At 38.4% G+C, this 19154-nt stretch overlaps 1 protein-coding gene and 1 non-coding gene across 2 annotated transcripts in view; one reads left to right on the top strand and one right to left on the bottom strand.

The window, feature by feature from the left end:
* Avl9 (AVL9 cell migration associated) overlaps positions 1-19154 on the top strand; it is a 54303-nt gene that overhangs the window by 2768 nt on the left and 32381 nt on the right. The window contains exons 2-8 of the mRNA XM_005360792.3: positions 5429-5549; positions 6819-6904; positions 8390-8461; positions 11902-11991; positions 12894-12960; positions 13974-14014; positions 14917-14955. Coding sequence (XP_005360849.1) covers positions 5429-5549; positions 6819-6904; positions 8390-8461; positions 11902-11991; positions 12894-12960; positions 13974-14014; positions 14917-14955 — 516 coding nt within the window. The remainder of the gene's footprint in view (positions 1-5428; positions 5550-6818; positions 6905-8389; positions 8462-11901; positions 11992-12893; positions 12961-13973; positions 14015-14916; positions 14956-19154) is intronic.
* On the bottom strand, positions 18493-18599 carry LOC113457632. Its single transcript, XR_003378161.1, has one exon. It is a non-coding gene; the product is annotated as a U6 spliceosomal RNA (small nuclear RNA).

Raw genomic sequence — 19154 nt, 5'->3', positions numbered from 1 at the left:
TTTACATAATTCTACACCTCCTGTTCCTCTTGCAATTCCTCTTGTGCCCCTCCTCTAATTCATGTTTCATCTTTGTTACTGTTACACATGTTTGCAAGCCTGTGTCTGTGCTCACACACACACACACACACACACACACACACAGTTAACCTGCTGAGTTCATTTTACTTTTCATTGTATGTTTTTAGGGTGGAGCGCTTTGAATAGATAACCTACCAGGAACTAGTCCCCTGAGAAGACTGAGTCTCCACCTCTCAGCTCAGTTGCCCTTAGCTCTTCATCTAGGGGTGGGGCCTAGGGAGATTTCCCCCATCTTCTTTGGCACTGTCATTGTACAGATCTTGCTTAGGCAACCATGTTACTGAGATTTCGTGTGTGAGATACTGTCTCACAGCAGATGTCCTTGTCCTCTGACTTTTGTTGTTGTTGTTATTTTTAAGATTGTTTCTCTGTGTAGCCCTGACTGTCCCAGAACTTCCTCTGTAGAACAGGCTGACCTCGAACTCATAGAGATCTGCCTGCCTCTGCCTCCTGACTGCTGGGATTAAAGGTGTGTGCCACCACTGCCCAGCTCTTAGAATGTTTCCACTCCTCTTCCACCATGTTCTCTGAGCATTAGGTGTAGGGATTGTGTTGTAGATCTGTCACCTGGGGTTGGGTACCTCATGGTCAGTTCTCTACATGCTGACCTGTTGTGGATTTCTGTAAAGATGCAAAAAGGTGGAGGAGGGGCCGCTTCTCTGAGGATTGAGAGCTATACTTACCAGGCTGGGCCAGTCCACAAATCAGATTGCCATAATCTTTTGTTAAATAATCAAGTACGTATCACACAAGCTCTTTGATTTTGTTCATAGTTTTTAATTTTTAAACATTCAGTTGAGAGCATTTATTTTCCAAACCTTAAAATTACTTTATTGTGGTCATATTTTTCTTTGGGCTGTCAGCTCACAAATAACAATACAGAGATTTATTATTAAGTATAAAAGCTTGGCCTTAGTTTGGGCTTGTCCTACTAACTCTTATAATTTAAGTTAGCCCATTTATATTAATATACACTCAGCCACGTGGCATTACATCATCTCTGAACTGCCCATCTTGCTTCCTCCAATTCTAGCTGGTGATTCCACCTTTCTTGTTTTCAGAGTTCTCTGTCTGCCCAGAACGCCCATCTAAACCTCCTGCCTGGCTATTGGCCATTCAGCTCTTTATTAAACCAATAAGAAGGTGACAGAGACACATCTTTACAATGTACACAAATATTCTGCAATAGTTTGTTATTGTTTACAGTGTTCATGGAAAGGGTCATGATCCATGTGTTGAAGTGAGAAGACAACTTGTGGTGTCAGTTCTCTGTGTCGGGTTGCAGAGATTGAATCTGGGTCTTCATGCTCACACTGTCAGGCTGCAGGCATCTTTACCCACTACGCCATCTGACCACCCTAAATTTTTGCTTTTGACCTCTTTTCTGGTAGAATTTCTGGTCTGTATACATAGCTAGCAACTTTTATTTTATCTTATTTTGGTTTTTCAAGACAAGGTTTCTCTGTGTAGCGTTGACTGTTCTGGAACTCTGTAGGTAGTCTGGCTTTAAACTCACAGAGATCCTCCTGCCTCTGCCTCCCAAGTGCTGGACTTAAAAGCATGTGCCATCACCTCCCAGCTCAGCTTCAACTCTTTTTTTTTTTTTTTGATTTTCGAGACAGGGTTTCTCCGTAGCTTTTTGGAACCTGTCCTAGAACTAGCTCTTGTAGACCAGGCTGGCCTCGAACTCACAGAGATCCGCCTGCCTGCCTCCCAAGTGCTGGGATTAAAGGCGTGCGCCACCACCACCCAGCTCAGCTTCAACTCTTGAATGCTTTTACCAAACTGCATTTTTTTTACTTTATTCTTTGACAGCATCACATAAGTATGTAAAGTCTTTATGTCATTTTCATCCATTATTCTTTTTCATGCCCTCCACTCCTACTGAACCCTTTCTTCTCAGCAAGTCTTCCTTCATGATTTGTTTGTTGTTTTTGTGTGTGTGACCCAGTGCACAAGCATGGATAGGGAAGTAATTCACTGAAACTTGGGCAGCTTAATGGCTATACTGCTAAAAAAAATAAATCCCTTCCCATTCCACAGCAACTATAACTGCCAGTAGCTCCTCAGAGATGGTTGGGGCCTTATGACCCTCTCCTCAAGACTCTGTATTTCTTTTTTTCCCAAGATTTATTTATGTTGTGTGTAGATGTATATTCATAATGCATGCAGGTGCCTGTGGAATCCAGAAGAGGGTGTTAGATTTCCTGGAGCTGGAGTAACAGGCACTTGTGGGCTGCTTGATGTGGGTGTTGGAAATCAAACCTGAGCTCTTTGGACTCAGCAGCAAGTACTCCAACCTCTTAGCTATCTCTCTAGCCCCACTCTATTTCCCGGGGAAGAAAAAGCAGAATTGCAAAACAGTTGGAACTTTACCAGGGAAATTGAGGTTTCCTTTTGTGGGTTTTTAGTCTTTTAATAAAACAATTTAGAAACTGACTCAGAAGGAAGTTTAAGGACCTTTTCTTTAGAGTTTGAAAAAAAAATACTCTAAAGAAAAAAAAAACAAGAATGGTTTTAAATGGGACACATGCCTTTAATCCCAGCACTCAGAAGGCAGAGGCAGGCAAATCTCTCTGAGTTCTAGGTCAGCCTGGTCTACAGAGCCAGTTTAGGATAGCCAGGGCTACACACACACACACACACACACACACACACACACACACACACACACACAAAACCCTGTCTCAAAAAAAAAAAAGAAAAAGAAAAGAAAGGGAAAGGAAAGAAACAAGATCCAGGCAGGCAAATCTCTCTGAGTTCTAGGTCAGCCTGGTCTACAGAGCCAGTTTAGGATAGCCAGGGCTACACAAAAAAAACCCTGTCTCAAAAAAAAGAAAAAGAAAAGAAAGGGAAAGGAAAGAAACAAGATCAACAAGCTATAAAATTTGGCTGCTGCCAAGGAAGGGAGATGAAGAAGAGGAAGAGAGAAGAGAGAAAGTCCTGCCTTGTTTTTTTAAAAAATACATTTTAATTTTATTTTGTATGTTCATGGAGGTTTTACTATAGGCAGTTAATGGATGCTTAGAGGGGGAGAATCAGTCTTCTCCAGGGACAAGTTTCTAATAGGTTTCCCATTCCCAGGACTCAGCCCTAAACACATATACAAAACAGCAACACTAAATAGACTCAGCAGGTTATATTTATATGTACATTTACATGAAAACATGCACACACGTGAGTGTGTGTATGTGTAAAGTAACATTAATAAAGACAAAATCCTAAGGAGAGGGAAGGACATGGGAGGAGTTGGAATGGAGAGTGAGAGAGGGTGGAAATTATGTAAATACAGTACTCATGAAGTGAACTTTTTAAAAAAAAAGAGCTGGGCATAGTGGCACTTTAATTCCAGCACTTGGGAGGCAGAGACAGGTGAATCTCTGAGTTCAAGGCCAGTCTGGTCTACATAGTAAGACTCTGATTAAAAAATAAATAAATAATATTTTTTAAAAAAGCAATGGCAATCTGACAATTATAGTTTATGTACTAGAACAAATAAAAGTCTAATAATATTTTTTAAAAAAGCAATGGCAACTGACAGTTATAGTTTATGTACTAGAACAAATAAAAGTCTAGACTATAACTAGCAAATTAACTGTAGAAACACATAATTTCTTGTCAAATAGTCTAATTTCAGGCAACGTCTAAAGGAAACAACTTGAAAACAGTTCCCTCCTTCCTCCCTAGGGGTCCTGGAAATTAAACTCCAGTCTTTATACTCGATGCCTTTAACCTTCTGAGCCATCTCATAAGCTCTGAAAGCCATACTTTTCGAATTAGAGCCCAAGAAACCAGGAGGGTTGAGCCATGGAAGTCAGCAAGCAGCTATAAATGGGGTGGAGGAGTCTTCATAAAAAGTAAAAAGGCCCAGACAGTCTGCAGCATTTGGACTGTATCCAAAGAAGAACTAGGTAGAAAAGGGAGAGTTACACTGATTGAGTCAGAAATGCTGGCAGACTTAGTAGTGCTACATAATGGAAGGGCAGTAAGCAACTTTTTGGGAGTGTGGCTTCTGGGAGATAAGTACATGATCTCCTTAAGGGGATCGTTTTTCCCATCGCCACAGCATGCCTTCAGGTAAACCAGCTTTCCTAAGGAGCAGTCTTCTGGCAAAGTGATTGACAGACCAGGCACACAACTTGGGGAGCCAGTTCTCTCCTTCCAGTACATGGACTTCAGGGATTGAATTTAAGTTTTTAGTTTTGGCTACAAATTGCTGAGTCATTTTATTGGCCCTGGAGTATATAATGTTCTAATCTTTGAAGTGATGTGGAAGGGTCTTCTGTTTTGAGTTGATTTCATTGGTTAATAAAGAAACTGCCTTGGCCCTTGATAGGACAGAAAATTAGGTAGGCGGAGTAAACAGAACAGAATGCTGGGAGGAAGTGAGGCAATCGCCATGCCTCTCCTCTCTGAGCCAGATGCGATGAAGCTCCGGCCCAAGATGGAGGTACACTAGAATCTTCCCGGTAAGACATCACTTCGTGGTGCTACACAGATTATTAGGGATGGGTTGATTGGGATGTGAGAGTTAGCCAGTGGGAGGCTGGAGCTGGTGGGCCAGGCAGTGTTTAAAAGCACACAGTTTGTGTGTTGTTATTTCGGGGGCTAAGCTAGCCAGGCTGCTGGGAGCCGGGCGGCAGGAACGCAGCCCGCTGCTCCTTCTACTTTGGAGCATATCAGAATATCATGTCTCCCACCACAGGCATAATTCAGATTCTATTATTTTGACCCAGAGAAAGTAGCTTTCCCTTAATGGGCTTCAACATAGCCTTCACTGTTTTTCTGTATTATTTTAAACACTAAGGAGTGGCAGTCTTAATGTTTTCTATTAGATAGCTAGATAGGAATTAACAGGCTTGGAGGCAGTTGAGGATGGGGCCTTCCTTCCCTCAGACTCAGCTTGGGACCCCACCTCCTGTTTCTTTGGTAACCACTTGAAAAGGGCACCCACATGGTATACTTACATACATGTAGGTAAAACACCTGTACACATAAAAGAAGAAAGAAAAGGTTATTCCTTGTGGTTTAGAGTGTCATTATTGTTTCTGCTTTTTAGAAGTCAGCCATTGTTGCAATCTTTCCTCCTGTTATCACTTTAGAATAAATGTGTGAAATGACTGGCCTCTTGAACTGGTTATTTCAGAGAGATACTTGAAGTTCTCTTGGCTTAGCTTTATACTTTTAGACAGCATTTTGAGTTAAAACTAGACACTTTAAGCAGGAAATAGTCTATAAACTGTGCTTGGGTTTGCATGGCATCATTCAGGGTTCAAGAGCATTACTGTTTGTTAGTATAAAATTCTTCCTTTGGTCTCTGTTTGGCTAAGATTTTTTTCCAATTTAGGTTGAGTTCTCTTACCCACCACTGATTGCGGGAGATGGACATGACAGTCACACTCTACCTGAAGAATGGAAGTATTTGCCTTTCCTCGCCTTACCAGATGGTGCACATAACTATCAGGAAGGTATGTCAGTAAATAGTAGACCAATTATTAGGTGCGGTTTTGGAAATTTTTTCCATAACAGTCTTGAATTCTTTGGTAAATGAAAGCCTTTGAGCCTATTGTAATTATTTATAAAATGTGTATGTGTTGTTTGGAGGTGAGGTGTGCACTAGAGAAGCTTCAGAGAGTGATGGGGCCGTGGTCAGTGACCCTTGGTTCCCCTCCTGCCCAGAGCACTCAGGTATAGCCAGAGCAGGACAGCTGCTAATAGGTTTGTGCCTACAATTATATCATGCTTCAGACTCCACTCAGTGGCAGAAATGGAGACTTACCTGCACTAACTACTCATGGCCTGGAAAGCTCCGGTTTCAGACTCACTAGGCTGTTCTCTCATGCCCACCTGAATACAGCTGAGATTGTTTCTTTGACTCACTACTCAACCCTGTGCTTTAAAATCGCTTGCTTGCATGAGGAGAATGTTTGTGTCCTCAAAGAAGAGTGTAATGACATTTTCACACTGAGTCTTCTACACCCATATGAGAGTGCCTTGCCAGACCTAATGAAGTACCATTTTACTTTGATTAAACTAAATTCAATGTAATTTGACTACTTGTTTTCCTATTGCAATACTTAATATTTCCCTTATAAAATAAATCAAAATTTACTATGCAGCTTAAAATGAGCTTTATTACAGGATATGAAACCTAAGAAATACTTTTCATCCTAACTTTTCTGCTGTGGATGCTTTCAACCTAGTGGGAAAGTTAAATTAAGATTATAGGAAATACCTTGCAAGTTTTCTTTATGTGTATATTTAGTTTTGTCTCTTTTTTATTCTAAAGTCATTTGGAATAAATGATAGACACTCAACTTCTAAATACCTCAGTACATGCACCCCCTAAGGATTTAATAATTTCCTAGCATGCAGATGTATTATCACAGCTAAGATGTAACAATAATCCCATAATATCATCTCACATCCAGTCTGTGCTCAAATTTTCCCAGTTTTCCCAGAATTTCTTGTATCCACTCAAGATTCACATGCTGCCATCAGTTTTTATGACTTGACTTTCTTTTAGTCTGGAACAGTTCCTGCATATATTTTCTATGTTATCTCTTAGGCTTGTGACAGACATGTACTATAAAGATTGGGGGAAAGTTTGTGATGTTAGAAGTATTACCTGGTTGTGTCATCATTTGTGTGTTAATGACTGCATTAACACTTCACATTTGATTGTTCAGTAATGAGTAATTAACATCACTATTTACATTTTTCTGTGTATCTCTTAGATACTGTGTTTTTTCACTTACCACCCAGAAATGGAAATGGAGCCACAGTATATGGTATCTCTTGCTATCGACAAATTGAAGCCAAGGTATGATAATTGGTGGTGAGCAGCAGCAGGAAAAAGCGCCTCCAACCCTTGCCCAGATGTTGGTCATTTGGGGAATCACAGTCTTAACGTTCAATGTAGTACATCTGTGCAAGTACCTGAAGAGGATGGAAGAGGGTGTTCAGTCCTATACCTGGAGTGATAGGTAGTTGTGAGCCTCCTGACATAGGTTCTGGGACAGAACTGGGGTCCTCTGCCAGAGCAGAGCAGTGTGCACTCCTAACTGTTGAGCCAGTGTTCCAGCTCCCAATTTTTTGGGTTTTGAGTAACCTCCATACTGATTTCTGTGGCCATAATAATTTGTGCCCTTACTAGCAGTGAGCGAGATTTCTCTTTCTTTACATAGGTACCAGCATTTGTTATGATTTGTTTGTGTGGATTTTTTGTCATGCATTATCTTTACGAGCATATTTAAATTTACATAATGAGAACTAATGAAAAATGGAAGGCATCAAAATCGCATTAAAAATTAAACTCCGTGGAAGTGTTTAGATGTATAGAAATGTACAAAAAGAAACTATTGCCGGGCGGTGGTGGCGCACGCCTTTAATCCCAGCACTCGGGAGACAGAGGCAGTCGGATCTCTGTGAGTTCGAGGCCAGCCTGGTCTAGAAAGAGCTAGTGCCAGGACAGGAACCAAAAGCTACAGAGAAACCCTGTCTCGAAAAAAAAAAAAAAAAAAAAGAAACTATCACAGCATTTTCAATTAGCTTTACTAATGAAAAGAGGAAGTGCATCCGGAACTAAATTTGAGTATCAGTTCCTAACAACACATTTGTGGTATGGTGACCTTTATCACTCCTGACTAGTTTTGAAATCTACTTTCACAGCTATGAATCTAGCAAGATTTGCTTTTTGAAGGCTCCCATTTGCTTGGTAGGTTGATTTCCATCCTATAACTCTTAATTTTTGGATTTCTGATAGGTATGTTTTTAAGAGATAGCAAATCTTCTTTTTTAATTCAGTCAGTTTTTATGGATTGGTTCTCATTGAATGGTTGGTCTGGTGTGTGACTTGTACATAAAGCAGTTTCCATCTGCCTGTAAGTTCCAGGACAGTGGGACTGTCCGTTTACTATTCCACCCAGTACCTAGCTACTGACATTGAGTGCAAGGCTAGCAGGTACATTCAACTAACATATCTGAGATTTACTGTGAAGATTTACTGGGAAGTTCTTTTTTTTTTCTTTTTTCTTTTTTGGATTTTCAAGACAGGGTTTCTCCGTAGCTTTTGGTTCCTGTCCTGGAACTAGCTCTTGTAGACCAGGCTGGCCTCGAACTCACAGAGATCCACCTGCCTCTGCCTCCCTAGTGCTAGGATTAAAGGCGTGCGCCACCACCACCCGGCTACTGTGAAGTTCTTTAACTGGATACAAGATTTTTTTCTATTTAATTATTAGGTTCATATCAAAACTGTTTTGTAAATGCTGCTATGAAGTATTTCTAATAAATAACTGTTTACTCATAGGCATTAAAAGTAAGGCAAGCCGACATCACCAGAGAGACTGTTCAGAAAAGTGTCTGTGTTTTGAGCAAGCTGGTAAGAGATCTCCTAACTTTCTTACATATATACATTCAAAGCAGAACTTGTGTTTTTAGAGTAAGATATATGAAAATAAGGACTTGCCAAAACTAGTTGAGTGCTTGCCCATGTGCTTCTGGGTCCTCTGCTTCTTGCAGTTTGCTCTTATTTTTATTCTTCTGGGCAAATTGACATTTAATTCAAATGGAGCAGCTTTATATTTCATTTATCTATTTTTGTTTGTCCCCAAGACTTTGGATAAATGCTGTTTTGATAACTTTACAAATAATCATAATTGCTCTAATTTTATTTGTAATATAGAAGTTCATGACTATTGCAGTGAAGACACTTAACTTTAATATATACTTTAAATTTCAGAGTGTTTTAGAAAAGCCAATGACATAGTAAAACTGTACATACTATAACTATTTCAGAGCTGTGTTTCTTCTACGTACATTTTTTTTCAAGTTGGTATTAACAATTACACACTTAAACATGTAATTTATTTTTTAAATTGTACTGCTAGTGTGGGGAGGAGTGCATGCCACAGTGCACATGTGAAGGTCAGAGGTCACTTCTCCCTCTGCCTTTATGTGGGCTCCAGGGATCAAATCTGCGTCATTAGGGTTCAATCATCGGGCTGCAAATACCCGTATCAGTTGGGCCAATGCCATTGCCCCATTTTAACATTATTTTGTTTTTAAGACAGAGTCTTATGGCCCAGCCTGACCTGGAACTCTTTTATAGCTAAGACCATTAATTCCCGATCCTTCTATCTCCACTTCTAGGATTGCGTGTGTGTGTGATCACATTCAGCTTATTTTTATATTTTAAAAGAAAATAAGTAGCTGGGATGTTTATCTATTATTCAAGTTCTAGTTTTGATCCCACCACCACAAAAGAGAGTTGGGGAAAAGGGTCAGAGAAAGGAAGGAAGGAAATACAAATTCATTGACATTTTTGATTTTCATAGTCCTCAGTTGAATAATTTACAATATTCAGTGTCTATTGTGATAAATAAGATGATAACACCTTTGCATCAAATGCCTAATTCTACAGTAAAATTTAGTTCCCCTCCTCCCTCCAAAAATCTCCATTGTGGGGAAGAGTCTAGATCTATATTATGTTAATTATCTATATTTTATGGTTGCTATCATAGCCATTCTGCAGTCACTCCAAACCAAGATTGAAAATGATTTATTGACCAAATTACCAGATATATGTAGGTTTTGTCTGATTATTTCTTGGGTTCTTATCTAATTTCCTTATCCACAGGCACTTTAAATACTCTTTGTATAGCCTGTGGTGGTGGCACACTTTTAATCTCAGTACTTGAAACAGCGGTAAACAGATCTCTGAGAGTTTAAGGCCTGCCTGGTCTGTATAGTGAGTTCAGTCAACCAGAAGTACATAATGAGATTCTGTCTCAAAACAAAGAAAAAGTTTTAGCTTGGTGATGGTGTCACACACCTTTAATCCCAGCACTGTGGAAAGCAGAGACAGGTGGGTTCTGGGTTCTGAGTTCAAGGCCAACCTGGTCTACAGAGCAAATTCCAGGACAGTCAGCAGTCAGGCCACACACACACACACCCCAAAAAAAACCTTGTCTCAAAACTCCAAATAAAGAGTTTTTAATAATGTAAATCCAGGTTTGCAAGATAGGACTTATTTGGGATTTATTACTATCTGAAGAGGAAAAGGAGAAAAAGGAAAAGGAGATGGAGAAGTGGGTGAAGAGAAACTATGAATAATAATAATTTATAATATATAATACACTTTTTTTTCTTTGTAGGAGCAAACAGTATCTCGCTAGTGTGTGCCTGGCTAGCCTTGATCTCACAGAGGTCCATCCACCTGCCTCTGCCTCTGCCTCATGAATACTGGGATTAAAGATGTGCACCAGCATGCCATGCCATATTATGATAACTCTAATAATTATAATAATAATAATACACAGTTTCTAGAAGGATAGCCTGAAAAATACACCACAGTTAATTTGTATACAGGGCCAGTTAAGCAAAACATTGGCTACCATATGTGAAAGTAGATACATGTGGGAAGGCTTCCCAAGTAGTCACCTTCAAAGGACAACTTGGATAACAGAAACCACCAAGTGTCTATCTGTGTCAGGTGTTAGTTCTTACCAGACATTTCATATAACATCTTTTTATTTTCCTAACAATCTTGAGATATCTTTCCTATAGTCTTACTTTATAAATAAACATGTTTTAGAGTAATGATATCTAATTCTCATATATAAGATTACTAAGTACAAAAATAGGGCAAAAATCCTAATCCAGTTTTGTCTGCCTCTAAAAGAGACATATGGAATGAGAACAGTTTAGTTAATCAGAAAGGTTCATTTGTTCATAGTGCATTGTAATGGAATGGAAATGTAATGATATTGTACTTAATAATAATACTCATATTTACAGGGGTGGGGACTTTAACGAGTCTTTCTTTGTCCCACCAGCCAGTTCCCAAATAACAGCAGGGAGACTTACTATTAATTAAGAATGCTTGGCCTTTTGCTTAGGCTTGTCTCAACTAGCTCTTGTAATTTAAATTAATCCATTTATACTAATCTGCATTCTGCCACATGGCATTACTCTTTTCCATCTTGCACCTCCTGAAGTCTGACTGGCATCTCCACCTTTCTTCTTCCCAGAGTCCCCTCTCCCTGGAAATTTCTAACCTCTTCTGCATAGATAGCTACTGGCCATTCAGCTCTTTATTAAACCCAATCAGAAGGCGCCTTGGCAAAGATGCATCTTCACAGTTTAAACAGATATTCTGCAACAGGGGACTAGTTCAGTATGACTTGCATTCTGAAGGAGGCACATAAATGAGAAAATGTCTCAAGAATGTTAAATGAAAGGTGAATATGATCCATTTTGGGTAGAAAAAAATAACAGTTAAAGAATAACTTTGTTCAAGTATACAAAGTAATACTATGGTAGAAGACATAGACAAATGACAGAAAACAAAAGATGTGAACTTAAATCAATGTTCAACTTTGTGTAGGAAGCAGACGTCTTGAGGATGATTAGATAGCACCGCAACAGAATGAATGCAGTAACTATTGACATTCTTGCTATGCGCCAGACTCAGCTGTATCTATTATTTAATCCTTAACACAGCCATAGAAGTTCCGCCTTTTTGTGTACAGGGTCAGCTTGCTGAGGAGGTATGGAAAGGTTAAGGGCCCTTAATTAAGCAGATAAAAGATGGAGCCAAGGCCCAGAGTCTGAGCCTGACTCACCACCTTGCCAAGATAGTTTTCACCTGCTGCCCAAGAGAGAGAATGTGTAATATCACAGCTTCCGGCTATGTATTTGGGCCCTCAGTTGGTGTTACTAACTTTCCTTCTGATATCTTCATATTAAAAGATGACAGGGATTTGTTTTTTCCTGTTGTTTACTATGATCAACCTAATGATGGTTTCTCCTTTTCTTTAGCCTCTTTATGGCTTACTTCAAGCAAAACTTCAACTCATTACACATGCATATTTTGAAGAGAAAGATTTTTCCCAAATTTCTATTCTAAAGGTAACTAATTTCCTTACTGATGTGTTTGTTGAAAAGTAGCTTAATGAATCAAGTAGCTCTTATAGTAGTACTGTGCAGAATAGTCCTTGGTGGCTTAAGAAAAACATGGTGTGAAAATCCATTTGCTTGGGCTCCAGGTCCAGTGCTTAAGAGCACTTGTTGCTCTTGCAGAGGAACCAGGTTTGGTTCCCAGCACCCACATTAAATGGCTCATAACCACCTAGGGATCTGATATCTTCTTCTTTGGCTTGTTCAGGGACACGCGTACACATTAAGAAAAATGTTAAGATTTATCTTTAAAATACAATAAATAATAAATATATAAATAAAATATAATAAAAATCTTTATTTAAAATATATTTTTATAAAACCTTGATATTGTAGCGAGAGCTGCCCAACTACTAAACTCAAACCGTCCCTGAGGAAACAGTGACTGTAAACAATTAGTATCAATGTCTCTTACAAGGGTTTTGCTATGGCATAGTGTCTATAAATTTGAGTATCTGGTTTCTAGTTCCGGGTATTTTATTGAAGAAGGGTAGTATATTTTTTTCTCAAGATTGGCATCAGTATACAGTTCTAGATCTGTCTTGGACCTTGGGGAGAGTTGGGTCGTTAGGAATTTAGTGTGGAAGCAGAGGGAAGGTAATTTATGTTCCTGTTAAAGTTCTGAAATGGCTCAGAACAAAAGACTATCCTGAGTAGCTTTTTGTTCTTTTTGCTCAGCTACTCTCCTGATACTGTTCATGTTTACAAGAGAAGAAATGAGTTGAGTACTGAAAACTAGTAGGTTACAGAGACCATGGTTGCTTAATTTAGTAGGTGGCAGAATAACCTATACAGTCCTCTTCTGGTCTCTAAAGTGACAGTGTAAGGTTCTAAACTCAGTCTGCATTCCACAGGAACTCTACGAGCATATGAACAGTTCCTTAGGAGGGGCCTCATTAGAAGGATCTCAGGTGTATCTTGGTAAGTAACTTGCAGGTCAGAAGCTATGTCCTCAAAGTTGTCTGTGGCCAAACTTGGTTATGTGTAGCTCTTCATGATCAGATTGTTAAGCATATGTGCATTTCATTAAATATTATACAAATAATTAGATATTTATACAATCTTTGTATGGGATCTATGTTCTTAAATTTGCTTCTTCCTTAAATACCCTTTTAGCCATCTTATGAGACTGATCATTATCTTTTACTGGTAGTGACAGTTATGGGCATTGCACAGGTGAATTTCAGCTTTTTAGAATGTACTGGACTTCTTTCTGTTAATGCTGATGTGTGTAATTACCAGGATGGGGGTGGGGTACTGAGATTCTTCAACTTGGGGATTTGTTAAATGTACCCTATTTTGACAGCTAAAAAAATCCATTGTTGCCTGAGATAGTCATTAAATATTCTTTTGTAGTAAAGGTTGTAATAGTATGGTGATGTGTGCATTCTCAGTTTCCATTTCAATATGAAGCAGCCAGTACTAGTGCAGTCATATGCAGAAAGTCAGCCTGATAGTCCTGTTCTAAGAATGTGTTTATAAATTGTTTTCTCTTTTACTGTGGTGTTTGAAATGAATGATTGGAAAGCAATGTGATTCAGAAATAATACTATATGTAATACACTGACCAGACATCCCGTTTAAATGACTGGCTGCCACTGTAGTGTGAGCTTCATGATTTTTAAATTTCTGTGGTTTATTTTTGTAGACTGTAAGTGTTAGACACAATGTCTAAAGCAGTATTCGCTAATGATGTATACATAAAACTGTATTTATATTACAGATAATACATTTGAAGTCCTCAGTGGCTAATGTGTCTGACAGGGCATATTTTAAACATTTTCATCCTTGGGGAAGATTCTGTAAGACAATACTCTTTCTGAGTATATATGTTTCACCAAGTATTACGTAAATGTTTAAATATTTGCATGTTCTTGTTTTCTTTTTTAGATATTCTCTTCCTTTCACATTTAGCTTTCCTGTTTACATTGTAGGTCTGTCTCCTCGAGATCTTGTCCTTCATTTTCGACACAAGGTGTGATAGATATCCTGCAACTTGCAATGTACTGAAATGGGAAAGTCTGTTCTTGGGTTCCTTTCCTGTGAACTTGGGGCAGCATTACAATCAGCTGACGGCATAATTGTGGTTTTGCTCTTCTAAGACAGCTTCTTACCCATACAGAGCTGGAGGCCTCAGGAGTATTTGTGTGGTAAAAGTCTGGGATTACCTCTTGCTGGATAGGGTTTGCTTTTGATTTCTTTATTCTGCAGTCTTTGCATTTTCACTTAGTGTGTGTGGGGAAAAAAGTTGTTCCCTAAAAGTGGGATATTTTTCCATGCAAATTATTTTTTTCTTTTGTTGTGGTTTTTGGTGCCAGACATTATGATCTTTATTGTTAAAGTGTATGTTTTCTAGGACATACATACATTAATCATTTATTTACCAAACCTTTATTGAATATTCATGTAAATGCTATGTATCCCAGACTAGCCCTGAACTCACTGAGCTAAAGATAACCATGAACTTCTGATCTTCCTGCCTCCACCTCTGAGTGCTGAAATTACACGTGTGCACCACCATACAGAGCTGAAATGGTTCTGGGAATCTGAACACAGGGCTGTCATTCATAGTCAGCATACACATTACCAACTGAGCCACTCCCCAGCCTCAAATATATGCCTTTTCAGAAGCTTGAAATTTTTCAAACAGAGATAGCAATGCTCCTTCCAAAAAAACTATTTCAATTAAAGGTTAAATGATTCTCATGTTTCTAGAGGACATAGGTAATACTTAATTTTTCACTTCAAGTTCATTTCTCATGTATCTTAAGTACTATAATTATTTAATATTATATAACATGATTATATTTTAGTAAAGAAAATGGCAATCATTAATAATAGACCTGAGTAACATAGAATTTCTTTTTCTTTCTGCAGGTCTTGATCCTGTTTAAGCTAATTCTTCTTGAAAAAAAGGTGAGATATAGAAAGATGAAAGAAAGAACAGATGTTTTATCTTTTACTGACATTGCTTATATATTATATAATATGAAAATTAATGATTAAGAGTTAAGACATATTTTGTCTATCAAATGAAACACAAAATTCTTTTCTTTACTGTTGTAAACATACAAATTTGTGTGCTCTTTTTGTTGGCAGATTGAGAGTGTATTCAATTATACTGTCACCGTAAGAAGTTTAAACTAACTTAAATAGAAAAGGAAATGTGTTGGTTCAGTCAGACTTGGTGCTTCCAGGGTATCACGACTTTGTGCTTTCTCTTTGTCCTACAGTTCAGTTAATTTTACACAGAGCTGATCTCTCTTGTATACACAAAACTGCCAGCAGTAATTTAGCTGTTTGCTTTCTCAGATGTAATACCACTTTCCAAACCATTGGATATGAATTTGTCCCTTCAGATTGTTGGGCACATCAGGCAGCATGCTCACCGCTAAATTCAGAATCGTTATCAAAAGTCTGCCTATGCTGATTGGTTTAAACTTGGGTTCCAGACAGCTCTTCTGCAAAGAGAAGGAATTTGGGATTGCCATGATTTTTGTAGACCTCAGGTCTATGAACTGGGCCTCATAGCCAATTCTAGCTTACCACTTACTTTTATAGAAGTTTGTTGTTTTTAAGACTTATTTTTATTTGTATTTATATATGTGTATTTATGTTTATGTGTGTGTCTTGTGTGTCGGTACGTGCACTTGTATACAGGTACCTGTGGAAGTCACAAACAGGACATCAGATACTCTAGCTGTAGTTACAGGGTACCTAATGTGAGTGCTAGGAATTGAACTCAGGTCTTTTGCAAGAGCAGCAGTTGTTCTTAACTATTGAACTATGATAAGAGTTTTATTGGTAAACAGGAATACCTAATATTTGCTTATTTGTAGCTATTTATACCCAGTAGGAGCAGAGTTGAGTAGATGTGAGAGATCATATGGCCCACAAAGCAAATATGTCTGATCCTTTATGGAAAAAGTTTTCTGAAATTCTGGTGTAGACTAATTAGAAGTTAGTCCTATAATACAACTAGCTTTATAACCCCTATTAACTGCATTCAGTGCAAATAAGATAGAAAGGTTGTTGAGGGATCAGCCATGCACTATGCTTATATGGCTCATTACCTTAAGCCATTCCTTTGCCCCAATAATTCTCCTATTAGGGATTTCTTTTTCAGAGTTAATCTGAATTGCATGCAAAACTACCTGTAAGAGCCCATTACAGAATCACTTAAAATGAGTAGCTAATTGTTTTTTGTGTTGCATGTAACTCCAAATAATAAAAATCCCCAAATACTTTTTATTGTCAAGATGTTTCAAGGCACATTAGGTTAAAAGCTATCCAACCATAAGACTGTGATCCAGTTTTTACATTTTATTTATGAGTGTCATTGTTTTGCCTGTATGTGTGCCTGGTGCTCACAGAGGTCCTCTGGAACTGGAGATACAGATGATTATGAGCTGCCATATGGGTGCCGCCAATTGAACCTGGTTTAAAGGCCAAAGCAGGGAGTGTTCTTAACCACTGAGCTATTTCTCCAGCCCCTGTGATCCTAATTTTATAAACAAATATGGATTCATTGAAACAACAAGGCTGGAGAATATAATATACAGACTTTTTAAGTTTTCCTACATGTTATGTCCTTTTTCCTTTTTTTTTTTTTTCCGAATAAACAGGGTTTCTAATGTAGCCCAGGCTATTTGAAAACTCATAATGCCCCTACCCCAACCTCTGAATCCTGGGATTAGAAGCATATATTACTACTCCTAACTATAATAATGTCCCTAAAAGCTGATTTCTTCTTTTGATTTCTTACAACTTTAATTAAATTTGTCCAGAAATAATGTAATTATAATATACTATGAAATAGAGAAATTTTTTGTCACTAGAATGGTTGAATGTCATTGTGGGAACTCTGGAGTGTGAATTTCTATTCTACTTAGGATTCCCAGCATCCATGTGAAAAACTGACACAGTAACATGCGCCTGTAATATCTGTGCTGGAGAAGAGGAGATGGAAGGGTCTCTGTGGCTTTTTGGCTAGCTCATCAAGCCAGTCTTGTGTTCCAGGTTCAATGAGAGACTTTGTCTCAAAGCATAACAAGTTAGAGAAGCAACTGGAAAAGATACTTGTTGCATTCCATCCTCCACACACATTTAGACGTACTTGAGCAGTTATAAATATGAACACAATATAAAGTTTAGGAACCCAGGCATAGGGACTGGAGTTAGATGACTCAGCAGTTAAGAGTACTGGCTAATTCTTCCAAAGTCACCAGGTTTGATTTCCAGTACCCAAATGGTGGCTCATAACCATCTATAACTCCAGTGCAGGGGACCTGATATCTTCTTCTGGCCTTTCAGCAAGCACCAGGCACGCTCGTTGTTCACAGACATACAGGCAAGCAAAATACACATAAAATGAAATTTAATTTTTAAAAATTCTGGTGATCTTAAAAAAAAAAAAAAGACAGGATCACATCCTTGTAATCTCAGCCGTTGGGAGACTAAGGCAAGGAGAATGGTGGCAGGTTTCAGATTAGCCTGGACTACACAGTAACTACCTGAGAATTCACATTCTAAATGTTGTTTCTGTTGCACGTTAGCCTTTGCATTTATTTCTCTGATACCTCTGGCCTATCCCATCAGTCTTTTAGTAATTTATCTTCGATAAAAATTGCAGTTTAAAGAATGGTAAGGAGCAGAGTTTGCAATATGTTTGTAAAGATAATAACTGAGAGGACCTTTATTAACTTATAAAATGTATAGGCGATTGCTCTTTTTCATCTAGGAAACAGTCAGGGATCCTATATTACCTTTTCTAGCTACCCTTAACCTCAAATTGTTCTGTTAGGAGACCTCATGGCTCAATGTCTCATGACTCAATGGTAGCATCTCTAACTCCAAATCTAGTTGTTTCATCACCCTCATACTCTTTTGCTTATTCATTTTTTTTAGATCTATTTCATTTCTAACTATGTATATATGTGGGCATGTGTCTGAATGTATGAGTGCAGGTACACTCACAATTCAGGAGAGAGCTTTGGATCCCCTGGAACTGGAACCACCTGATGTGGGTGCTGGGAACATAACTCAGGCCCTCTACTAAACTAATGTACTTTCTTAACCACTGGGCCATCTCATCTCCCCAGTCCTGCCTCTTCCCCCCATTTTTTTAAATTTCTTTACATTGGCACTTTTTAATTGACTGTATATATCTGTCTGTGTGGATGAATGTACATCTATGAGCACCTGCTCCTGCATACTGAGGCTAACAGAGGGTATTGGATATCCTCATCGATCAATCAACCTATTCATTCTGAGTCAGGGTCTTTGTTAACCTGGGAATTGTATTTCTTTAGCTATACAGGAAGCCAGCAAGCCTCAGCAGTTCCCTAGGCTCTGCCTGCCTCAGAGCTGGTATTACAGCATACAAAGGGCGCTGCCAAGCTTGTTATGTGGACCCTGGCACCTGAACTCCAGTCCTCATGATTGGCACGTTTTTGAAATATGGAATACTTCATGAATTTGCATATCATCTTTGCACAGGGGCCATGTTTATCTTCTCTGTATAGTTTTAGTCTTAGTATCTGTGCTGCTGAAGTGAGTTCAGTTGGCGCTTTTTAAAAGAATCTAGTGAGCAGTGGCAGCAAACTCCTTTAATCCCAGCCCCTGGGAGGCAGAGGCAGGCGGATCTCTGAATTTGAGGCCAGCCTGGTCTACATAGCTAGTTCCAGGACAGCCAGGGCTGTCACATAGAGAAACCTTGTCTCAAAAAAATAAAAAATTAAAAAAAAATAACAAAAAACTAAAAAAACAAAATAAAAGAATCTAGTTAATCTAGACAAGTATTACAGAACTAAATTGTGATTGTTTTTTCTTGTGGTTAGTTTCAGATTAAACATTTAAGCATTTTTAGCAAGATGCTAGATCAGTGATAACATTATTTCCGAATATGGCACAACTGTTCTGTTCTTGATAAGATGAAATTTGATCATTTGGTTAAGGTGACAGACTAACTTAATCAAAATTTATGGGACAGTACATCTAACATATTGTGAATATTTTGTTGTTCAACAATCTATGATGGTCATTTCAGTGTCTGCTGGCAGTATTTTTATATTTATTTTTATTTTTACTTATTAAAACCTTATTATAAAGAACTT

The sequence above is a fragment of the Microtus ochrogaster genome, linkage group LG3, assembly GCF_000317375.1.
Source record: "Microtus ochrogaster isolate Prairie Vole_2 linkage group LG3, MicOch1.0, whole genome shotgun sequence".
NCBI classification, from domain to species: domain Eukaryota; kingdom Metazoa; phylum Chordata; class Mammalia; order Rodentia; family Cricetidae; genus Microtus; species Microtus ochrogaster.
Note: the sequence above shows the minus strand (reverse complement) of the source record. Positions and strands in the feature narration are given on the sequence as shown.